Raw genomic sequence first — 19818 nt, 5'->3', positions numbered from 1 at the left:
AGTAGAACACACACTGCCAGCTGTGGGCACTCTGCTAACCAGCCAAGCAACTGGCATCTCTCCTGCGTGTCTGTCCCAGCGCACAGCTGATAAGGAACATGGCTGAGAGGGATTCACTCAATTATTTCCATGACTCTTCTCCTCCCCCCCCCATCTATGATTCCTGTGGTTTGTTTCTTAGTACTAACACCAAGCGAAGCTGTCCGCCCTCCATCTCACAAAGCCAGACCTGATAAAGAAGATAGTTGGACACACTAAGTCTTACAGTTACCCAAGTATAGCTACAATGTGAAGTCTTTTTCTCCCCTCTAGCCCATGAGTTGTTTTTAGATTAGCTACAGATAGAAGAATGGGTCATCTTATAACACTTAGCATTTTTAAGACAAGTACAAAAAGGCACATTCCTATAAAAACTATTGTAAAGCAAAATCCTTATCAGTTACACTGCATCACAAGTCCTTCTGAGGGCCTTGACCACAAATCACAGGCCAGTGGCATCTTTAGCACTGAGAAATCTTACTTGTTTTGCTACATTCTGTGTTCTAGGTCACACAGACCCATTAGGGTCTGTAACTCAGGGTGTAAACTTTACGCCACAACGTAAGAGCCAGGGAGTTTCAAATCTGCCCCCTTCCAACTCCGCATTGCATGACCATGTAAAGTCAGAACTATGGAATTTAGTTAAGCTTGGAATGATTCTACTTTTAAATCGGCAAATCTCGGTAAAGGTCAGTTTGACTGTACATGGACAATCAAAATTTGCAGATAGGCAAAGAAAAACTGCCTGAGAACTGACTGGTTTAAGATGTTTATATTTTGACACGTGATATTGACAAGTTATGTTTCAGCAGTTTAACTTTTGAACGTTAATATCTACTTAATTACCTGACCTCCCCTATTGGCTGACACCCCATATATGCCTGCCACCAAAAAATAAATTTTTAAAAAGTGCTTAAAACCTATATTTGCACAACTAAAAATTTAACTCCAAGAATTTAAAAAATGCTTACAATAAACATCAGTTGACCTTTTACAAGCACACAGATCAAATTCTGCCAAGCCTATTTATATAGTGTGCCCCTGCTGTCCGGTAAGAGGAGGACTATTCCCAGTACACAGATGGAGGAGGTTTGGCTACACCTTCCGCCCAGCTACGATTTGGCAATGTGAGCTACTCAACTGCCACACTGGAAAGGGGATTTTGAAATACAGAGCATTGCACCTCATCAGGCCAGGCTTAGCGTACGTGGGGAACGCAGAGGTAACACGGCTGCTGTTTGACAATGACAGGAAGGGACAGGAGATGAAGGGAAGCAAGAGTTATCAATGCAGAACTACTTGCTGCCGTATGGCCATTATCTCAACACTTTCAATGAACACAAGAAATTAAATGAGACAGAACGACATTCAAAAGTTACTCAGTGCTCAGCCACTGCCCATAGAAAGCCGGTGAAGCAGCCAATCTCTTCTCTATTTGTCCCAGTCTTCCTTGCCCCTGCTTTGTCTCAGACTAATGAAAATCAACAGTTGGCCAGGGACTAACTGCATTCCATGGTTCCTCTGCTTCACATGGTCAGGCGTTTACCTCCCTCACAAGCCAGCACCTCCTGCAATGGACGGAGAGGGAGACAGTCCTCTGATGGACCAACAGCTGCCTGTTGCCATGGACATACGTGGCTGTTTCAAGTCCGTTTTACTCTCCCCCTCTCCAGCAGAAATGGCTGGGCTGAAAAGACTCCCCCCATAGGGACAACGCAGGACCCTCTCTCTGTTGCAGAGGGTTTGTTTTCATCCGTGCTGTTCACTGACCTACCTGATTTGCCCTTACACCAGCAGACAACTTGATCTGAAAATCAGTTTATTAATACAATTTACTGGGAAGTTATCCCAGCATTAGAGCCCCTGACTAACGAGCTCACTTATGATCAGCCCAGTGTGGGAAAATACTAGATAGTGATGTGATACTTGACATTCACGGCAGAAGGAAGAACAAATGGTGATCTACGCTACAGGCTCAGGCAGGATGGTCAGAGTAGAACAGAGGAAATGAAATGGTCCCTTGTTTTACTGTTTAGCTTACGATCACGTGAATTAGCCATTACCAGGATGTGTCACACAAGAGTCAAGGGCATCTGGGTAAAGCATGAGATTGCATGAGCCACACAAAGCAGACAGGCAGAATGAGACGGAAAAATGAATCCAAACAACAAAAAGAACAGAGAAGGCAACAGGTTAAAGAGGCTAAAACGAGGAGTTGTCCAATGCCGACAGTGAATGATTACGAACACTGGCTGGACTTCTGTAAAGAACAATTATAATAGTAACAGAAGAATAAAAGGTTGTCATGCACCTAACGATGGATCGCTATCAGTCTAGGGCTCTAATGCGGTCTAGTTTTTAGGTTGGTTACTTCTGTGGAGAAGGGGAGGGCAGTTTACTTCTGGTAATCTTTTAAAAAGCCTTGAGAGCGGCATGCTATGTAACCACTGAACTGGAAAGAGAACTGCCAGCACCAGTGAGCAGTAAGGAGAAGCCATTTCCATTCATCTGACAGTTTAAATCTGAATTTAGCCTCAGCACAGATGCAGCTATTGAAACCGTGTTTAAGGCAGGCAGGAGAGCTCCCTACAAATATGATATTTGTAGGTTATTGGGGGCCCATTCTGTCATACCCTTGCAGAAGGGCCTTTCCTGACAGCTGTCAGGAAGAATGGCTCTTGCGCAAGAGGAGATTTTTGTGCAAAAGCAGCTGCTAATTACGCAAATGAAGCACGGCAATATTCCACGCTGTGCTTCATTTGCATAAGCTTTTCCAGAAGAAGGCTACAGTGTAGCTGTAGCCTAAGGGTTCTAGGAGAATGGCTAACTAGTTACCGTTAACTGGTGCCCCGCCCCCAGCCAGGTCCCCCATTCTCCCGCATTTGAGCAGTTAACCAGTTAAACATAACGTATAACCAGTTAGCTGATTAAAGGGGAGTTTAATCTCTAAAGGGTTCGTACGACCTGGCCTCTGATTTATAACATTTACCAGTTCTTTGATTTCAATCAGCACGTCTGTTTGCCCTCCCAGGCCCCGGGGAATTCCGAGAAGGGAGCCCTTGTGGCTATGGCAGCGTAAGCCCAGGGCTCACAACCAATCCCCTTCCATCTCTCTACAAACTGGGCTGAACTTGGGTCCCTCTACCCCCAAGGGGGGCAGGTCCATGCCCTCTTGCTGGGCAGTGTAGCCCCACTTCCCTCATGCTCTGGGAGCCCTCCATCCCACGGGCCAACTTCCTTCGTCCCCTTCCCTGTCGTGTTTGATTGTCAGCTCCCCCTGGCTGTACCGCATGTAAGGGCAGGGGTGGCCACTTCTGGGGAGGGTGCAGAGAATTCTGGGCGAAGCGTGGTTGGGTTTTGGCCCCCATCGTACCGCGTAGATGCCAGCGCTGCAGGTTGCGATCCAGGGTTCAATGATTTCTAACCCACAAATGAGGGCGGAGCTCAAAGCCTAGGTTTAACAAACCAGGGTCTGCTAACTCGAGTTCTACGGTCGCTAGGTGAACATTGCCGTGGAAACGCCCTTGGAGTAGGGTCAAACGCCCAGCGGAGGAGGATTCAGGCTGGCGGGGCTGTAAAATTGCTGTGCAGATGTTTGGGCTCAGGAGAGCGCCCAGGCTCTGGGACCTCTCCCCTCCCTCCCCCCATTGTGGGCTCCCAGAGCCCTGGCTCCAACCCAAGCCCAAAAAGCTCCATGACAGTTTTACAGCCCATGTGCGGGAGGCAGCTGCCAGGGGCCAGCCCTGGGCGTTACAGTGCTGTGCAGACGTACCCTCGCTCACCTCAATATCCTTTGGCGCAGTCTCAGCTACTCTCCAGCAGGGAGACAGCTGACAATATTTACAGGGAGAAAGGGACTTTATGCAAGCGCTTGGCCAGCAGAAGCCTCTCCCAAAGATATGCGGAGCCCTGCAAATCCACGGATATCCACATCAGCGGGTATGGATGTGGAGATCAGCAGCTCAGTTTTGCGCATATGGATGTGGATACAAATTTGGTATCCACGCAGGGCTTCATAGATATGTTGGAGGAAGCTGTTCAGGGCCAATGAATCATTTGTTATCCCTATGACTATACGAACGAACACTCAAGGACTTGGTGACATTTTTGTTAAGAGTGTGTTACAAGGAATTGAAAGTATCAGATATTGTAAAGTTGGGAGCCTGACTTGGAACCAAAAAAAAAAAAACCTCTCAACCAGGGTTTTCTAGTAATAGCAACTGTGAAAAAATGCATGTTTAAAACTTGCTAAGAAAACAGGATGCAAACAAACAATTATTGTAGGGATAGTTTTTAACAAGGTTATATTGAATTAAAATAATTAATGAAGCAGCTTATGATCTACTTTTCCTTTCCTCCTTTCTACCATGAGAAGTTCAAGGTCTGCGTTCAGCTTTCCCATACAGAAACAGAGCATGTTTAGAGAGAGAAAAATCAGCATTAGTTTACTTTACCGATAATTCATGTTCAAAATGACGTAAGCTCTATTGAAGACAGCAGAAAGAGAAAGAAGAGAAAAGGGGGAGACAAGTCATTATTCTGGTTCTAATGTCATGCAATCACACTGTTAGCTATTCAGTTAGTTAAGTTACCCAATGGTTACACACAGACAGTTTTCTATGAATTAGAATGTATTGGTTTTGAACTGTTTTTAAAGTGCCCTTTATATAAAAATCAGCCAAATAACTGTGCACGTAATATAATGAACCACACTTTTGTGTTCTACAACCTTTACTGACTGATGGAACATCAGGTTTTCAACCTCACACACAAACACACAGCCATCCAAAAATGCCAGAGCTTAAGCTGTGGGGGTCTTGAAAGCACTGTCAGTAACACTAAAGGTACATCTGCCTTAGAGCGACTGAACAATCAAGCTGTACGAGACGTAGCCACAGGAAATAAACCCCACTCATTTTGTAAACATTCCAATCATTTCTTTTTACCTCCAAACTATTACACTGTGCAGATCAGACAGAGAAAAAGAACACTTCATTAAAGCAAAGCAGTTAGCTCGCAGTGTTGTTAAAGGTAGAACAGCAGCACACCGTGACCTTCAGCAGGGCAGCTTTCTCCTTGAAGGTTTTAAAGACAAAGGAAAAAAAACAAGTCCAAATCCTGCTTCTGGATAGTTTCTGTGGCCAGAAGGGACCTTTATGAACATCAGGTCTGACATCTGCATCTCACAGGCCAGAGAACGTTCCCAAAATAATCCCTAGAGCAGAACTTTTAGAAAAACCTTCAATCCTGATTTTAACATGCTCACTAGCACCCTTGGGAAATTGTTCAATGGGTATGTATTCCCACTGTTAAAAGTTTACGCCTCATTTCCATTCTGAATGTGTTTCTTTTCAGCTGCCAGCCACAGGATTGCGTTCGACCTTTCTCTGCAAAACTAAAAAGCCCATTATTCAATATTTGTTTTGCATGTAGGCAAAAAAAAAAAATATTGAACATGCAAGAGAAGTGACAGCCACTCTAGCCAGCCAAAAGCGCAGAATAAGAAGCTGTATTAGAATCAGCATTTGCCACCACCTAAATCAGGTGCACCTCAAAGAGATTTAGTAGAGAGAATAATTCAAAACAAGGTTAGCCTTCCTCTGTTCCTAGCATGTCTGTTAGCCAGCTGTGATTTCTGTACACGTTCAGATTTAATGGATTCATTTTGGGGAACATTTTGCTTTATGAACAGACTGCAAATGCGACACTTGAAGTATGTGGCTTCACTGCAATTTGCAAAGATAAAAATCACCCCGTGTGGTTTCTGCTCCGTGAACGGATGTGCACCCATACACCGCCGCCCAGATTTCAAAGTCACTCTGACTACTCACACAGGAGTCTGACGTTCGCGTTCTGCACTGGAAAGCGCGCGCCAAGGGGTCAGAATTACAGCCAAGTGGAGCCCCTTGGAAATTCCAAAGATCGCATATGGATGTTTGTTTGCATTATTCATTGGATTTTTGCTAGCAGCCTAGCACTGGCAACATTAGAGCTTGGAAAGAGACCAGCCTCACCTGCCATAGCTGGGGCCTGTTTGCCTGAACCTTGAATAAAGCGAAGGGAAATGAAGGCACATGGCACTTTGCAGAGCAGGCCCTCAGTAAGCAATACAGCCAAAAGGATTCAAATCCCCTGGTTTAGAGGCTGCCCTGAGCCCGCTGGGAGGTCCTTTGCCCCGCTGAGACAAAGCCATTTGAAACACCGAAGGTTTCCAGTCCACTGAAGGAACCCATGGGAGGCAATGCAGAAGACAACGAAGTCTTGCGGTGCCAAGTGCCACACACACGAATCGCTAGCGGCAAGGCACCGCAGAAGGCATTCATTCCTCCACTTCACAGCCACGATGGGGCCAAGTCCCCAAGCACAACGCTCATGTCATTTACCAACCTCTCCCCGCGGGCTCAGTACAGCGCATCAATGACCACGTACGAAGGGCTCTAAACATGGTTCACTATGGAGACACAAGCCTACTACTCAAGGCAGGTCTCTGCCACTTCTGAATCCTTTTAGGAGGGGGCAAAGAAAAATGGGGCTTCGTGGCATTTCAAAGGCTCTGAAGGTCTCTCAACTTTGAAGGCAAACATGTTAAATGGGAAGAGTGTAACCTACGTGCTGGGCAATCCAGCTCTGAGAGCAACTACAATGCAGGCCCCCTTCTAGATCAGCCTCATTCACCAGTAAACTCTGAGTGAGCAGGTGAACTTCTGAAAACACTCCTGAAGCAGATCTCTGAATTTTGCCCACAAGGGATTCCAAGTTCAACTCCATGGCAAGGTCAGGAGACCGGCAGCTGCAGCGTGACTTTGGTTTGGGTTTTCATGCAGCTTTCACAAAGATTTACAATACAAAAAAAGTGACGGTTTCCTCCACATGTGTGGAACTGTAGCTGTTACTCAAGAGACAAAAAGGACATGCTGAAAAAGAAGTTGTGCCCATAGTACAGCTCTTCATTCACCAGGCCTTGCAAAGCAAGAAGCAGTCTGACAAACACCATAGTTAAGAACCCCTTCAAGACCCCTTTGAAGGGAGGATGGTATTCAGGAAAGTTGGGGGCGCGCTGGTGGTTTCCTGGTCTCCTCCTTTTGTTCCCTCTCAAGGCCCGATCCAAAGTGCCCTGACATCACTGGAAAGATCCCCAGGGAGCTTCGAATCAGGCCTTCACCCAGGCCATGTGCTGAGGGATTCGGGAAGGCAGAACAGTTAGCTGGTTAACTATTTTAATTCAGGGCCTGCTGCTCAGCCCTGCCACAGCCGGGGGCTCCCACCACCAGTCTCGCCCCAGCTGTGAGGTCCCCCCGCCTAGCCCTCTGGCCTCTCCGTGGCTGGGGCTGCCCGCTGAACTTCACCGGCAAGGGCCAGGTAATGGTAAGCATACCACTAACCCTCACAGTAAAACTTTAACCTCCGTACTGGTGACACATGCCCCCCTGCTTTCCCTCCCCAGGTCAACAGCCGCACACGCTTGGAGGGCAAGGAGCCTGTTGAAGGGAGTTCCCTCTTCAACACACTTCTCTTGGCCCTTTCGCTCCCTCCTGGCATATCCTAGCGCCACAGCTCCACACTAGTGCACTGACAGCGTCCGGAGGAGAAAAAAGGGGTCACCTCTGCCAGTCATCTCACCTGTTAGTGCCCCACAAACTTTGGGCCTTAGTCAAAACTCAGGGAGCAGGGTTTGGTTTCATTAGGTCACTGAAAGGCTTGCACATGCACAGAAATGAAAACGGTGTATTCCTGGTGGAAAAAGAGATCAGACTCAAGCCCCGAAGCTTTCTCTTATAGCGAATATCCGAAGAGATGCTTTGTTTCGGCACTTCAGTAACCCCCACTCCAATGGTTTTTATCCCATCCCGGATGCATTAGATACATTCTGAAATGGTGGCAGCATGGAGAATGCCCGAAGCATCACCACAACCTGCATGCCACAGCGCTGTGCGATTAGCATGCATGCAGGGGCAATTGGACTACAGCAAGCAGCCAGGAGCACAACGCTAGAAGGATAAGCTACATATGAGACGGGGTATTCACACTGGAGAGGACACAGAAGCTTAACCAACACACTGAAACTTGCCGGTAGCATCTTCCAGTTTAAACCTACAATGCACCATGGATCCAAGTAAGAAAAACCCAAACCCTAATTTCATTTCACACAAAAAGTAACATTTCTAAATATTGATACATTTTGGAAAGGTAGAACTGTCTCAGATTTTCTAATTCCTCTTAAAAAAAAAAAAAAAAGACCACACATTCAAATCTTGGAAAGAAACAACTAAACCACAACAACAGAAGTTGGCACACCTGGAAGAGAACATTTACTTGTAATACAGACCATATAGTGATATTGTAGTATCCTACATCCAGGGAAACTAAAAGAGCGAGTCCTTAGAGGAGAAGACAGAGTTCGTAATTCTCAAAATTATTCTGAACTTGAGAGGGGAAAAAACCCTTTTTATTGAAGTCAGTGGACTACTGTGTCTGTTAGAAGGTCAATAAATCAAACAATCCACCCCAACCACACAGACAGTCACTTCCTTAACCAATTAGTGTAACTTAGACGTAGGGACTAATGCAGTTCAGTGCAGCAGTCCCTGGGATCAGAAGTCAGGTGAGCTAGCCTCTACCGCATAGGTACAGGCAGTTGCTATCAATGTGTCTTTCTGAAAAGGGACAGTATTAGCACCTTTAATAATGCGGCTCCTTGGTGACCCCGACACTTACATTTCTAATGTCAGCGATATATCATAGGTACACAGGGCGGGGGGGTTACAAAGATAATACAAACCTGCTGCATCTCAAAACAGAGCATGCCAGCACCTGCAGTCTGGATGACCAAAGAGCAAAGCGCGTTTCTGAACTAACGCGAGGCCCAGAGGGTGTCTGGAAAGCACTAATGAAGGTAGGATTAGGCTAGTGCAAACTTAGATGCAAGGATCTGTGCTGCATGAAGAGATAATCTTCAGGAGCACTACGGGAAAAAGGTTCTGTACGTTACATGGCTATCTTGGATGCTCAGAAGGAGCCGGCCATCTGAAGTAAATACATGTCATCTGCAGATTTTGATGGTCAATTCTTGTCCCCAAAAATTCTGTCATCCCAAGGGGAAGAAAGATCTCCCGCCATAGAAAAACAAAAAAGACAAGACAGACCCACACAGCAGTGGCTCTAACTTACCGGCTGTCGAGGGTGGAGTGGGGGATGATGGTGATGTCAGAGGGGAGCTCGCTCCAGAGCCTGCTAAACGAAATAATGAGACGGTAACGACAGCTTGGCTTCCTGGGCTCACCAAATTAACAGGGAAGGGGCCTTTGGAAACAGTCTGGCTTTACTGACTGCTGCCACCGAACTCAAGGGCACAACTCCCACCGACCTGACCGAACTGGCTAGCCGCACCGTGAGGGCCAGCCCGACTAACATCTCAACTGCACTCACAGAATTCCCCAAGGGGGAGGGGGGCGCTTCCTTTCAACAGCAGGCAGGCTGCCTCAGCTAAACGCCGTTGGGTTTCAGGGGCCACGTTTTACGCTCTGTTGGATGTGTGCCACCCACTGTCCGCAGTCTCGGACCCCACCTGCCTTCTAGGGGGAGTTTGCTAATCAGAGGCTATCGCTTTAGCAGTCCCTCTGAGGGAGGACTGGATTTCACAATGCGTTGCCTTCTGGAGCAGTCACACCCTTTCTGATGGACACTTCTGCCCCTTGCAAGTCACTCTCATGAAAACAACTGGCTGCACTACGGAACAGTTCAGCGAGGCGAGAGCTCAAACCTAGAGCCCATCTTCAGGACTGGATGCAGATGCAGTAACCTCCCCCCCACAGCGCCTTACTTCACTTTAGTAATGCCTTAATAAGAAACACACGTTACAACAGCGTTTCCACAAGATACAATGGGTTGACTGATCAATGCTCTTGTAACACTGCAGCTTCCGTCCAAGGCTCAGAGCACTAGGTTAAGAGGAGCTCACCCATTAATACAACTATGTCGGTCAGTGACTATGGTTTTCAACTCGCAGTTTGACCATAATGGAACGCGCAATGCTTGGCAATTCTCCGACGGTGGGCTGGGACCCCAAAGTGAATTGCAACCTCATTTTAATGGGGTCACCGAGGCTGGTGTTGGTGCCCCAGCAAGTCTGAAACCTACACCCAAGCCCCACCACACAGGATAAGGTTACATGCCTCCTACCCGGGGCAGTGGGGCTCAGGAGGGCTCAGTCTTCGGTCCCACCTCCTGGGGTCACGCAGCAATTGGTCTCCTCAAAGGGGCCAGGGTGCAGTGAAGTTTGAGACCCGCTGGTCTAATATTAGTGTACAACAGAAAATGCAAAGTGATTTTAGGTTTCTAAGCCGTATGTACTTTGATTTGGGCGGGAAAGGTGACTGCTGCAAACCTGCTGAAAAGGCTCTGCTGTTAGTTACCTGAATTGTTTGAGTTGCTGTATTTTACTGAGTGTTCTTCCCCACTTTCGAAGGCAGAGAGCTTTGACTTCTTTAAGAACCAAGGAGGGGAGAGAAAGACAGAAATAAACAAGCAGCATTTCCCATTAGTTCACCTCAGGCCCTCACCGAGATGGCTTTGACACGAGCATTTGCAGGGCTCGCCAGCCGCGTAGCTCGGCATGCTATGCTACGCGCCACAGGCGAGTAGATTACACTAACTGTCGAGCACGGAGCATTTGCATCAGCTCCCAAGGGGCATGACAGCATGAAAGATCACCAGCGCTCTAGACACACCTTCTCTAGAGTGTCCTCCTGCAGCCACAGTCCCATGGGGCTACAGAATCCGCCACTGTTGTGGGTGGTAGTAAAACCATATCACTATCCAGAGCCAGAAACACATCCTCAAAACCAAATTAGAGATGCAGGAGATACTAAGGAGAAAGCCTTCCCATTCCTGGGCAGAACAAGCCAAGGGTCGGGCTGTTCTCTGTATTTACGGCATTCATATAGCCATGCCATTGCTGCCCAGAGCATTAGCTGAGCACATACGTGACTCCAAATCAGCACAGATGTTCTAGCTCAGAACATCTTATTTAGCTCACTTCCTCAGCACGTTCGACACTTGCAAGGTCCATACTTCCCTGCATGCCAGACACTCGAGTTCAACAATTCCATCTACCTTTCGAGCCAAGATCTTCCTTTTCTTTTTCTCCTCCTCAGAGCCATGGTGAGATTGAGCTCTCGTCAGTCGTCTGTGCTGGTGAATCTTTAGAACAAGAGAGAGCCAACAGCCCATGTGAATGTGCAAAACAGTCATCTGGCAACCACAGAGAAAACACTCATGTGGCTTTGAATGTATTTTGAAAAACTGAGATCTCTGTAGCTGCTTTGGGGCGGAGGCCTGGAGACCAGAGTTCAAATAAAATTAGATTTCTAATTTCTGACGGCATGTTTAATGCAAGTGCCACAATAAGTGACAATAGCAGGTCCATGCATTCAATCAGGCCCACATTCAGGCCTTGGCTCATTTACTAGGGAAGGGAGAAGGTATCAAGTTGTCTACAATGACAAAGGTGTCCCAACAATACTATTGTCCAACACAGACTGGATAGTCTTTCTCTAAAAAGCATTCAGGCTCCATACATCTCAGACTGACCTCTTCCTCAGCTAGAAATAAGCCTGGAACAAAATCTAAGACAAAAACCACTCCCGGAATTTGAGAAAGCTTGGATCCTTCCCTAGAACAGACTGAGGACAAAAACTAATTCAGACACCCCAAACTTTGGGAAATTTTAGATCTGGATTTTCTGACAAGCTTTTCTATACATTTCAACAGCCCTCTGAAGATTACAAAACTAATATTCAAACATCCAACATAACATGGTCCATTATGGGCACCTATTGTACTTACATGTAAAATTAAAGCCAAGGTGAAAACACAGAGCCAGCTTCCCAAACCATCCTACAGATTTTCATGTATTTATCTGCACATGCAAAAGCCAATACAGTGCACAAAAATCTATCACTTGTGTGTCTATCATGTGAGAATGTCAGGAGCCAGGAAGTTTGGCGTCATGCTGTCAATCAGCCATTTTAGCGTTTGTAGCTTTTAAATATGAGAAAGGTACTAGAATAGAAAACAAGAGCTATTTTGTTCTCAATTCTAATACTTTCATTCTGTAGCTTGCATTGTACAGCACACCTTTAAGATATCTCTATCAAATTCAGTTTAAACGAGTCTGTTCTAAAATGGTTTCTTACATCTATTGCAATAGCCTCGCAAGCACGCCGCATCTCAGCAGGTTTAATAAATCTTATGGATGGAAAGTCTTTAGCAGTTCACCATTTGGCATAAAATCTTTGGCTTTTAAGATCAGGAAAATGACTGTGGGGAAACCATAAAGAAATGCAGAAATTACCAATTTCTGTTCTTCAGTTAGTCTCTTTTCTATGCCTTCCTTGGAAGTTTTCAATGCCTCTTTTAACTTAGTGGGAATCTGGTAAAGGAAAGAGAAGAATCATGGTATGGCACGTGCAAAGCAGAATTAATACCCAGCTTCACTGCTAAACACCCGCTTCTGGATCTAGGATATGGATCCAGGTTCTCACACTGTGTCCACCTAGACCATGTGGGATTTCTGCAAGCACTGTTCCCCTCCAAACCTGGCTGCCAGTTTCAGCAACAGGAAAAGAGCATCACGCAGGACAGAGGAGTGAAAAACAGCGTTTATCTAGCAGCGGTTCAGACGTAAGGTGTTGCAGGCTGGGCCGTGGACCCGTGGATGGTTTGGGCAGGTTCCATTCAGTGGCAAGACGACTCAGGTTCAGTCCTGCAGGAGTCTGTTCTTGCCATTGCTGTCACAACCCACATGGCAAGTAATTGAAGAACAGACATAGCACAGGACCTACATCATGTTACAATCTCTTCCAAACAGGCATTTGTCCTGATTCTCCTACAGAACTGTATGTTCACGTTTACTCCTCTGGCAACCAAGAACCACCAAAGAAAGTCAGGCGGTTACTCCTCATGTCCAAGCAACTCACCTTTGAGGGACAGTTTGATGCAGCAGCAGCATTCGGTGCACAGGAGCCTCCCCCACCATGCCCAATCCCTTAGTTTGCTTCGCTTGTGTCAGTGTCCTAGCAAGGGACAGCCACTGACATCATACTGAAGCAACACGTAATGAGATTTATTTTAAACGTTCTCCTTCAGATGTTTCAATGAGGAATCGAACACACAAGCGCCCCTGTGAAGTGCTGCTGAAAGCAGCAGCAGCACTGGTGAATTTGCAGCCTGGAACTAAGCCATTGTCTTCTTCCCCACCCCTCATTTACCCTACCCCCCATTTCGGCTGGATCGTGCCCAGGCTCAGAGCCAGAAGCACGTCGGGATACGTGAGCGTTGTTCACTTTACCTTAAACTGTGGTTTCTCCGAATTCGTTAGCAGAACGTCACTGAACAATCTGAAAGGAAAGAAAAGTTGAGGTCCGGATGTTATTTCCAAGGGACAGCAAGGGTCAAGGAGAGAACGCAGCACAACCACCTCTCCTCCACTGCTGCTTATTCTTTGCACTAAGTGAGGGAATATCTTTTATTGGACCCACTTCTCTTTGCACTGGCACATACATGGTGCTTTTCACCCAAAGGGTCACAATGCACACGGAGCAGCCCTCCCCGAAACGCAGCCCCCTCTGACATGGAATGCAGCCAGACAAGCTAACAGCTTTAGGAGAGGCCATGAGAAGAACTGAAACAAGGTAGTCCGAGTTAGGCTGCATAGAACACCCCAAAGCCAACTTTCCCTTTACTTCAAATGGCAGCAGGACTACAGGGAAGGGTCAGGTTTGGGATTTTCTGTACATTGCATCTAAACGTCACTCCTCTTTCTGAAGAGAAACTCTGTTTGCACAGTCAGTCTATATTAGTAGTCAAAACATGAAGAGCACGGAAGACATCTGTGTAAAGTTTCACATTTCTGTGTACCCGGATTATAACTACTGCAGTTAAAGTAACTGAACAAAGAAAAACATTTCATTCAATCCTGCCTTTTCAGAGCACAGGGGAAGTACACTAGAGGGCAAGGTTAGTCTGAAAACAGAAATACTGTAAGATTTCCAGCTATGTTCTAATTCCTTTAGGGTACAGCTATACAGCAGCATTATTTCAAAATAACTAGTGTTATTTTGAAATAACTTAGTCCCGTCTACACAGCAGGCGGTTATTTTGAAATAATGTTGAAATACTGTCAAGCTGGAGGACTTCTTACTCCGACTCCTGTAACCCTCATTGTATGAGGAGTAAGGGAAGTCGGAGGAAGAGTGCTGTGTAGATGCTCTCAATTTCAAAGTAAGTTATTCTGAAACAAACTTTGCAATTGACGTGGCTCAATTTGCGTAGCTTATTTCGAGTTAAGCCCTGCTATGTAGACGCACCCCTGGAACAAACACTAGAAGGCTGTCCAGTGAAGGGTCAGCGTTAAATCCACTGTGACCAACAGTTTAGAGTTTTGACACTACTGCAGATCACCACATGTTTATAAAAGTGATGAATTTATCCAACATCCCAGATCCAGCCATTTAGGAACAATAGTAGGTAGAGAATTCAGAAAAACATGTGATAAAGTTGTCAGAGTCCCTTCAAAAAACTAGCTCATAGATTCCCCCGCCCGCCTTTCTCTCTTTTGGAATTATGTGCCCATGCAAAACACAGATTCTTTCTACAGAACATTATTATCCACGAGGAGAGAAAGGGTTACTTTTATTGTATTGGCATGTATGCGAATCCAGCTTCCCAATCTATATGTGCCGAGTGCAAAGGGAATGAAGTCTGGTATGGCACACGTCAGATCGGGCTGGATATAGATTCTCTTCTCTAACTCGTGACCATTGTAAATTCTTATACCAATGTCACTTCCCTGCTGTCAGATTTCTGTTCATTTCCTCTCTCCCTCTCAAAGAGAAATGATACACAACTGCACTGACCCTTTCCCACCAGAGGATCCAGAACTCCGCATTATGCCCCCAAACGTGTGGTAAACCAAACACCGAGAAATTGGTCCACAACTCTAAAAGGCCGAGCTTAACACTTCTGCCCACTCCCTGTTTTGAACATTAATGTTGAGCTAATCACACTGCAGGCTCACTTCCCATCTGAGCTAGTCAGGGTCACATCTGGAAAGAACAGTGACCCCTACCGCACAGCATCTTAGCTGTTTTATCATCATCCCTCCAAGTGCTAGCACGTGTGTTCGTAACGGAGAGCGGCTATCCACTATTTAAACCAGCGCAGCAAGAAGCCACAGAAATCGGGCTTACATGTGTTGGAGTTCATTATTTCCGTGTTTGGGGAAACGGTAATGTTCCCGACCATACTTTAATACAGTATTCTCTTAAACAGCACCATGCTGCACCAGGGTGGGCAAAATATGGCCTGCAGGCCTGATTCAGCCCACCAAGCTGTTGGATCTGGCCTGCAGGAACTCCCTGCCTGCCCATCCCTGCATGTGGCTCACAGCAGCTGGCTCAGGGGCTGGCTCAGGGGCCATGTGCTTCACTGAGCACCACCTGTGACGGGGTGGAGGGGGAGAGAGGAAGAGGCTTTGCATGCTGCCACCGCCCCCAGCGCAATCTCAAGCGCCCATTGGCCAATTTCTTCCTCTGGCCCAGGTGAGCACCGCTTGGCCAGAGCCTGCCCCTGGCATTCCAGCCCCCAACCCTCTGCCCCCCCACTCCTGCACCTAAAACCCCCTCCCAGACCCTGCACTGGTCACAACCCAAACCCTCATATCCGCTCCTGCACCCCTCCCCCACTTCACAACCCCCCTCCCAGACCCTGCATTCCTGGTCTCCTGCACCCAAACTCCTTCTCAGACCCCACATCTCTCCTGCACCCCAATCCCTTACCCTGAACCCAGCTTCCAGCCCAGACCCCACCACTCCTCCCTTAATATCATGGAAGAGTGCAGCCTGTGACCACTTAGCAAATTTATGGAGTGTCCCTCCCCCCATCAAAAAGTACTGCCCCCCCCGAATCTACATGGGCCAATTTACACGCAGAACGTAAGTGCACTTGAGCAATTTCACCCCCATACTCCACGTTATTGCTCCATTTAAACAAACCCTTAGCTAGAAATAACCATTTCCAGGGGGGTTGATTTGATAAACACCTCCCCCCCTCTTTAATGAATGGGGAGGGGTTTTGCAGGTGTATATTGATTACAACTGAAAATTAGAAGTCCCTCATATGAAATAGTACCACCACCTGGGTGTGTGAATGCACCGTATGCTACACCGCAGCTAGGGTCAGAATAATTGAAGGAAAATGTCTGAGACATTATTCTCCCCCCTCTCCCAAAAAAATCTTTAGTCTGAATGATGAGAGCAGAGACAGCTTTGCTCATATTAACGATAGTATAAAGTCTACAGAGAATGAAGCAACAATGACTTACGGCATCTGTAAAAGCTTGGAGACAGCTGGCATGCCATTCTTTATGGCTTCGCAGGAGAGCACGGATTCCAGTACAGACACTTTAAAATAGGGAGGGGGGAGAGAAAAAGAGATTTTTATACTGCAGGAACACATTTGCTAACTCTGCTTTCCTTGTGTTGGGATAAAGATTAGGCACAGTTGCGTAACACTCCCTATCGAGCCTTTCAACTAGAACAATGCGTGCACGCGCACACAGTTCAAGAGCAGGAGATATTACTTTTACCAGATAATCAGAAACTGAGTAGTAAAGAAAGAACGGCAAAGCCAGCCAGTGCATCTAGGGGCCGTATAGATTTCTTCAGGGAAAGAGAATACCGGGGTGGTACATTTCTATTGTAGTCGACTTAGTAAATGATGTATTCTCAGAACTCTCCTTCTAAAGCCACAGGACATTTTAAGCAGGTTTCTAGTGTATTCCAAGATGTCCTGGGTTGAAAGAGGCAGATGACTGAAGTTACTTTAAACAGGCGCTAAAGCCTCCCCAATTGTATAACACCGAGGAGTCCTGTGCCACTGGACTCGTCGTTTTTGCGGATAGAGACTACGACTGCCCCGAGACTCGTGCCCAAGAGTATACTGACCGACTGATGCCGACGGAGCAGGAGGGAAGCTGTCCACCGGGACTGAATCTGGCGGTCTCCCATACGTCATTTCATACAGTAAGTGGCCAAAGCAATGTACGTCAACCCCTTCTAGAGTCTAGGAAGACAAAAGCCCAGCTTGTCCAATCAAACCACTTGGCACATGTCGGTTTCCATAGGGGAGAGGGGCAAAGGAGGACCGGCTTGTGGGGAGGGATCAGGACTGGGATGCGGGTTCCCTGTGAGACTGACCAAATCACGGAGTGTCTCTGTGCCGGAGTTCCCCACTGATAAATATGAGCCTCCTCCGCTCCCACTCCACCCGTGCTAAGTTTGGAAGGGAAGAGCAATCTTACTCGGTCTACAAACCGCACCCAGCCCAAATCGCTCCTCTAATCAATGACCCCTTTCCAAGTGATCCCGCTGGCATTTTCAGTTGCAGGTGACAACACTGAGGGGTTAGATCACAGAGGTCCCCGTGGGCTGGCACCCCAGTGTACTGATCCACCACTGTTGCCTGCTTCCTGCCCTCTGGGGTTCCTCACCATCCTGTACTGCTGGGAACAGAAGCTCTGCCCTCCCCCAGCCAAGGCAAAGAGTTGGGGTAACAGCCCTGAATCAGCTCAGCTCTGGGAGGGCACAGCTATAGGGCTGTTGACAGCACCCAAGAACCCCAAAAGGGACCAACCCCCAACAAAACTGTCTTGCTCTGTATAAAAATTTCACAGAGGAGGAAGGTAAGCCCTTTATCGAAGAGAGATATGCACAGCGGTTGCTCCCCCTGCCCCAGTAACAATTATCTATCCTGGGCATCGTGATAATATTAATACTGATAATATTAGAAAGTATTCGGTAGAAGCAGCGACTGCAAGTGAAAACAAAGTAAATTACTCAACCAAAACCAAACACCACACCCCAGCTAACCCTAACATACAAAGGAAATTGTTACATATAAAACCTTACCCTCAACAGTTGTTCTAAACCTTTTTCCACAAGCTAAGCAGCCCCCTAGCTTTAGCCCAATCCTTCCCCCTGTTAAGTCTTAGATGATTCCAGAAGGCATGTTAAATGGTTAATTTGGGAAGGCGCATCTCCTGGCATGTGGCAACCCCTATTGTTTGGTCCCCACCTTTATATTCCTTTTGCCCAGTGGAGCATTCTTTGCTCTCAGGTCAAATTTCTCTCACCTTGAATGGAAAAGTACCAGATCCAGAATGGATTCCAGCATCAGGTGTCATGGTCACATGACTCTGTAGGACCAACCACTATTTGGGCTTATTGGAAAAACAAAACCATTCACAGGTTGTTCGCTTGATCACCCAGCCAGAGAACTCCTAAAGTATCACGAATGGCTTTTACTAGAATATCTAGACTAGTAAAACAGGCTCCCACTTAATATTTCTAACTTCACATACAAGAAAGATACATGCACAAATAGATTAGGACACATTCAAGAACCTGTGATCTCCTGAATGCTAGATTATATGATCTGTTTTGCATAAACTTAGGCATATTCAAAGCCAATTTTCATAAAGCATGGAGGACCACACTCTCAAATGCCTGTGGATCTAGGAGTTCTGATGAGCCAGATAGAGGAAGGATGTAGACAAATCCATTCATCTTGGAGGAAACGCTCTCCATTTCATTCTAATTTGAGCAAAGCCTACAGGCGTCACATCCCACCTTCTCCAACAGCATTACGGTCACTTTTCAGGGCTGATAGACTATTGTAATATTTACTGTCAGCCATAGTTGTTTGACTATCAAATCTAAGATGAACCAATGGTCATGTATGAAATATCTATTCCTCCTTTTAGATTTTATACGACTTACGTTAATTTTCCGAAACTGTGAAAAATATGATCGATAAAAGGATGGGAGTCCCAGCAAGGAATTCTCTAGATCCAGCAACCTGCAGGTATCGCCCTCCAGGACCACATTGGAGGAATGTAGATGCCCATAAGGAAATCCTTTTTCATGTAAGAATTTTAATACCTGAAAGATGAGAGAGAAAAGGGTCACTGCAAGGATGACTGTTGGGACGACCGTCAGACAACGTTCAGAGTGTTCTGAAAAGAATGCTCAACGGATGGAGAAGCTCATCCGACCCTGGATCTTTCATTTTCCACCCCATTCAGCTCCCATCTTCTAGCTCCGCTGTCTTGGAGTCAAGCCGTGCACTACGGCTCTTCATTCACAAACTGAACTGGCACCACCTGTAGGAGCACGCTCACCCTACGCCCGCAGGTGGTATTTCCCCCAGACCATTAGGCTCTAGAGCCGTGGTGTCCAACCAGTCAGCCACAATAGTGGCTACTGCTATAGCGAACTAGCCACACAACTGGTCAAACAGCCACACGTGGCTAACGTGTTGGACACCACGGACCATGCTCTCACATGCCTCTCTAACAACCGTCTCCTAAAGCCTCCTCAACCAGAATCTGCTCCATTTGGATTCTTTTAACATGTCATGTAAGTAGCTGGAATCTGAACCCCCAAAAGGGACAACCCAGAGAGATGCACCTTGTACTGCCCTTCTCCAGAGACTTATGGGAGTTTCACCTCTGCTCCCACAAATCCACCCGGCCCCCCAAAAGGCTTCTGAAAACTCCCAGAAGTCTCTGCTTCACATCACCATGCTAGAACCAGTGGGATAGACGGGGCAGGACATCAGGGTTTTCTGGCTGAGAGAGGACTAGTGAAATGAAACGTCTGTTTCTACTTTCTCTAAAAATCTCAACCCCGCATGCAGACATCTGATGAATGGGGATGGCCG

General features: G+C 46.7%; 1 protein-coding gene across 12 annotated transcripts in view; it reads right to left on the bottom strand.

Annotated features, from left to right (window-relative positions):
* Nucleotides 1-19818, bottom strand: part of PXK (PX domain containing serine/threonine kinase like) — a 49985-nt gene that overhangs the window by 2394 nt on the left and 27773 nt on the right. For 4 of the 12 annotated variants that reach the window (XM_075938404.1, XM_075938406.1, XM_075938408.1 and 1 more), the window contains 8 exons: nt 18876-19037; nt 17043-17160; nt 16421-16499; nt 13388-13436; nt 12392-12469; nt 11152-11238; nt 10452-10521; nt 9208-9270 (listed from right to left, as the gene is read on the bottom strand). In XM_075938404.1, coding sequence (XP_075794519.1) covers nt 9208-9270; nt 10452-10521; nt 11152-11238; nt 12392-12469; nt 13388-13436; nt 16421-16499; nt 17043-17160; nt 18876-19037 — 706 coding nt within the window. Of the gene's footprint in view, nt 1-4493; nt 4524-7659; nt 7771-9207; nt 9271-10218; nt 10331-10451; nt 10522-11151; nt 11239-12391; nt 12470-13387; nt 13437-16420; nt 16500-17042; nt 17161-18875; nt 19038-19818 lie in introns of all 12 variants that reach the window. The other 8 variants (XM_075938405.1, XM_075938407.1, XR_012906414.1 and 5 more) reach the window with 7 other exon arrangements.

This window comes from Pelodiscus sinensis, chromosome 11 (genome assembly GCF_049634645.1).
Source record: "Pelodiscus sinensis isolate JC-2024 chromosome 11, ASM4963464v1, whole genome shotgun sequence".
NCBI lineage: Eukaryota > Metazoa > Chordata > Testudines > Trionychidae > Pelodiscus > Pelodiscus sinensis.
The sequence above is the reverse complement of the archived record's forward strand: the minus strand, read 5'-3'. Positions and strand labels throughout refer to the sequence as shown.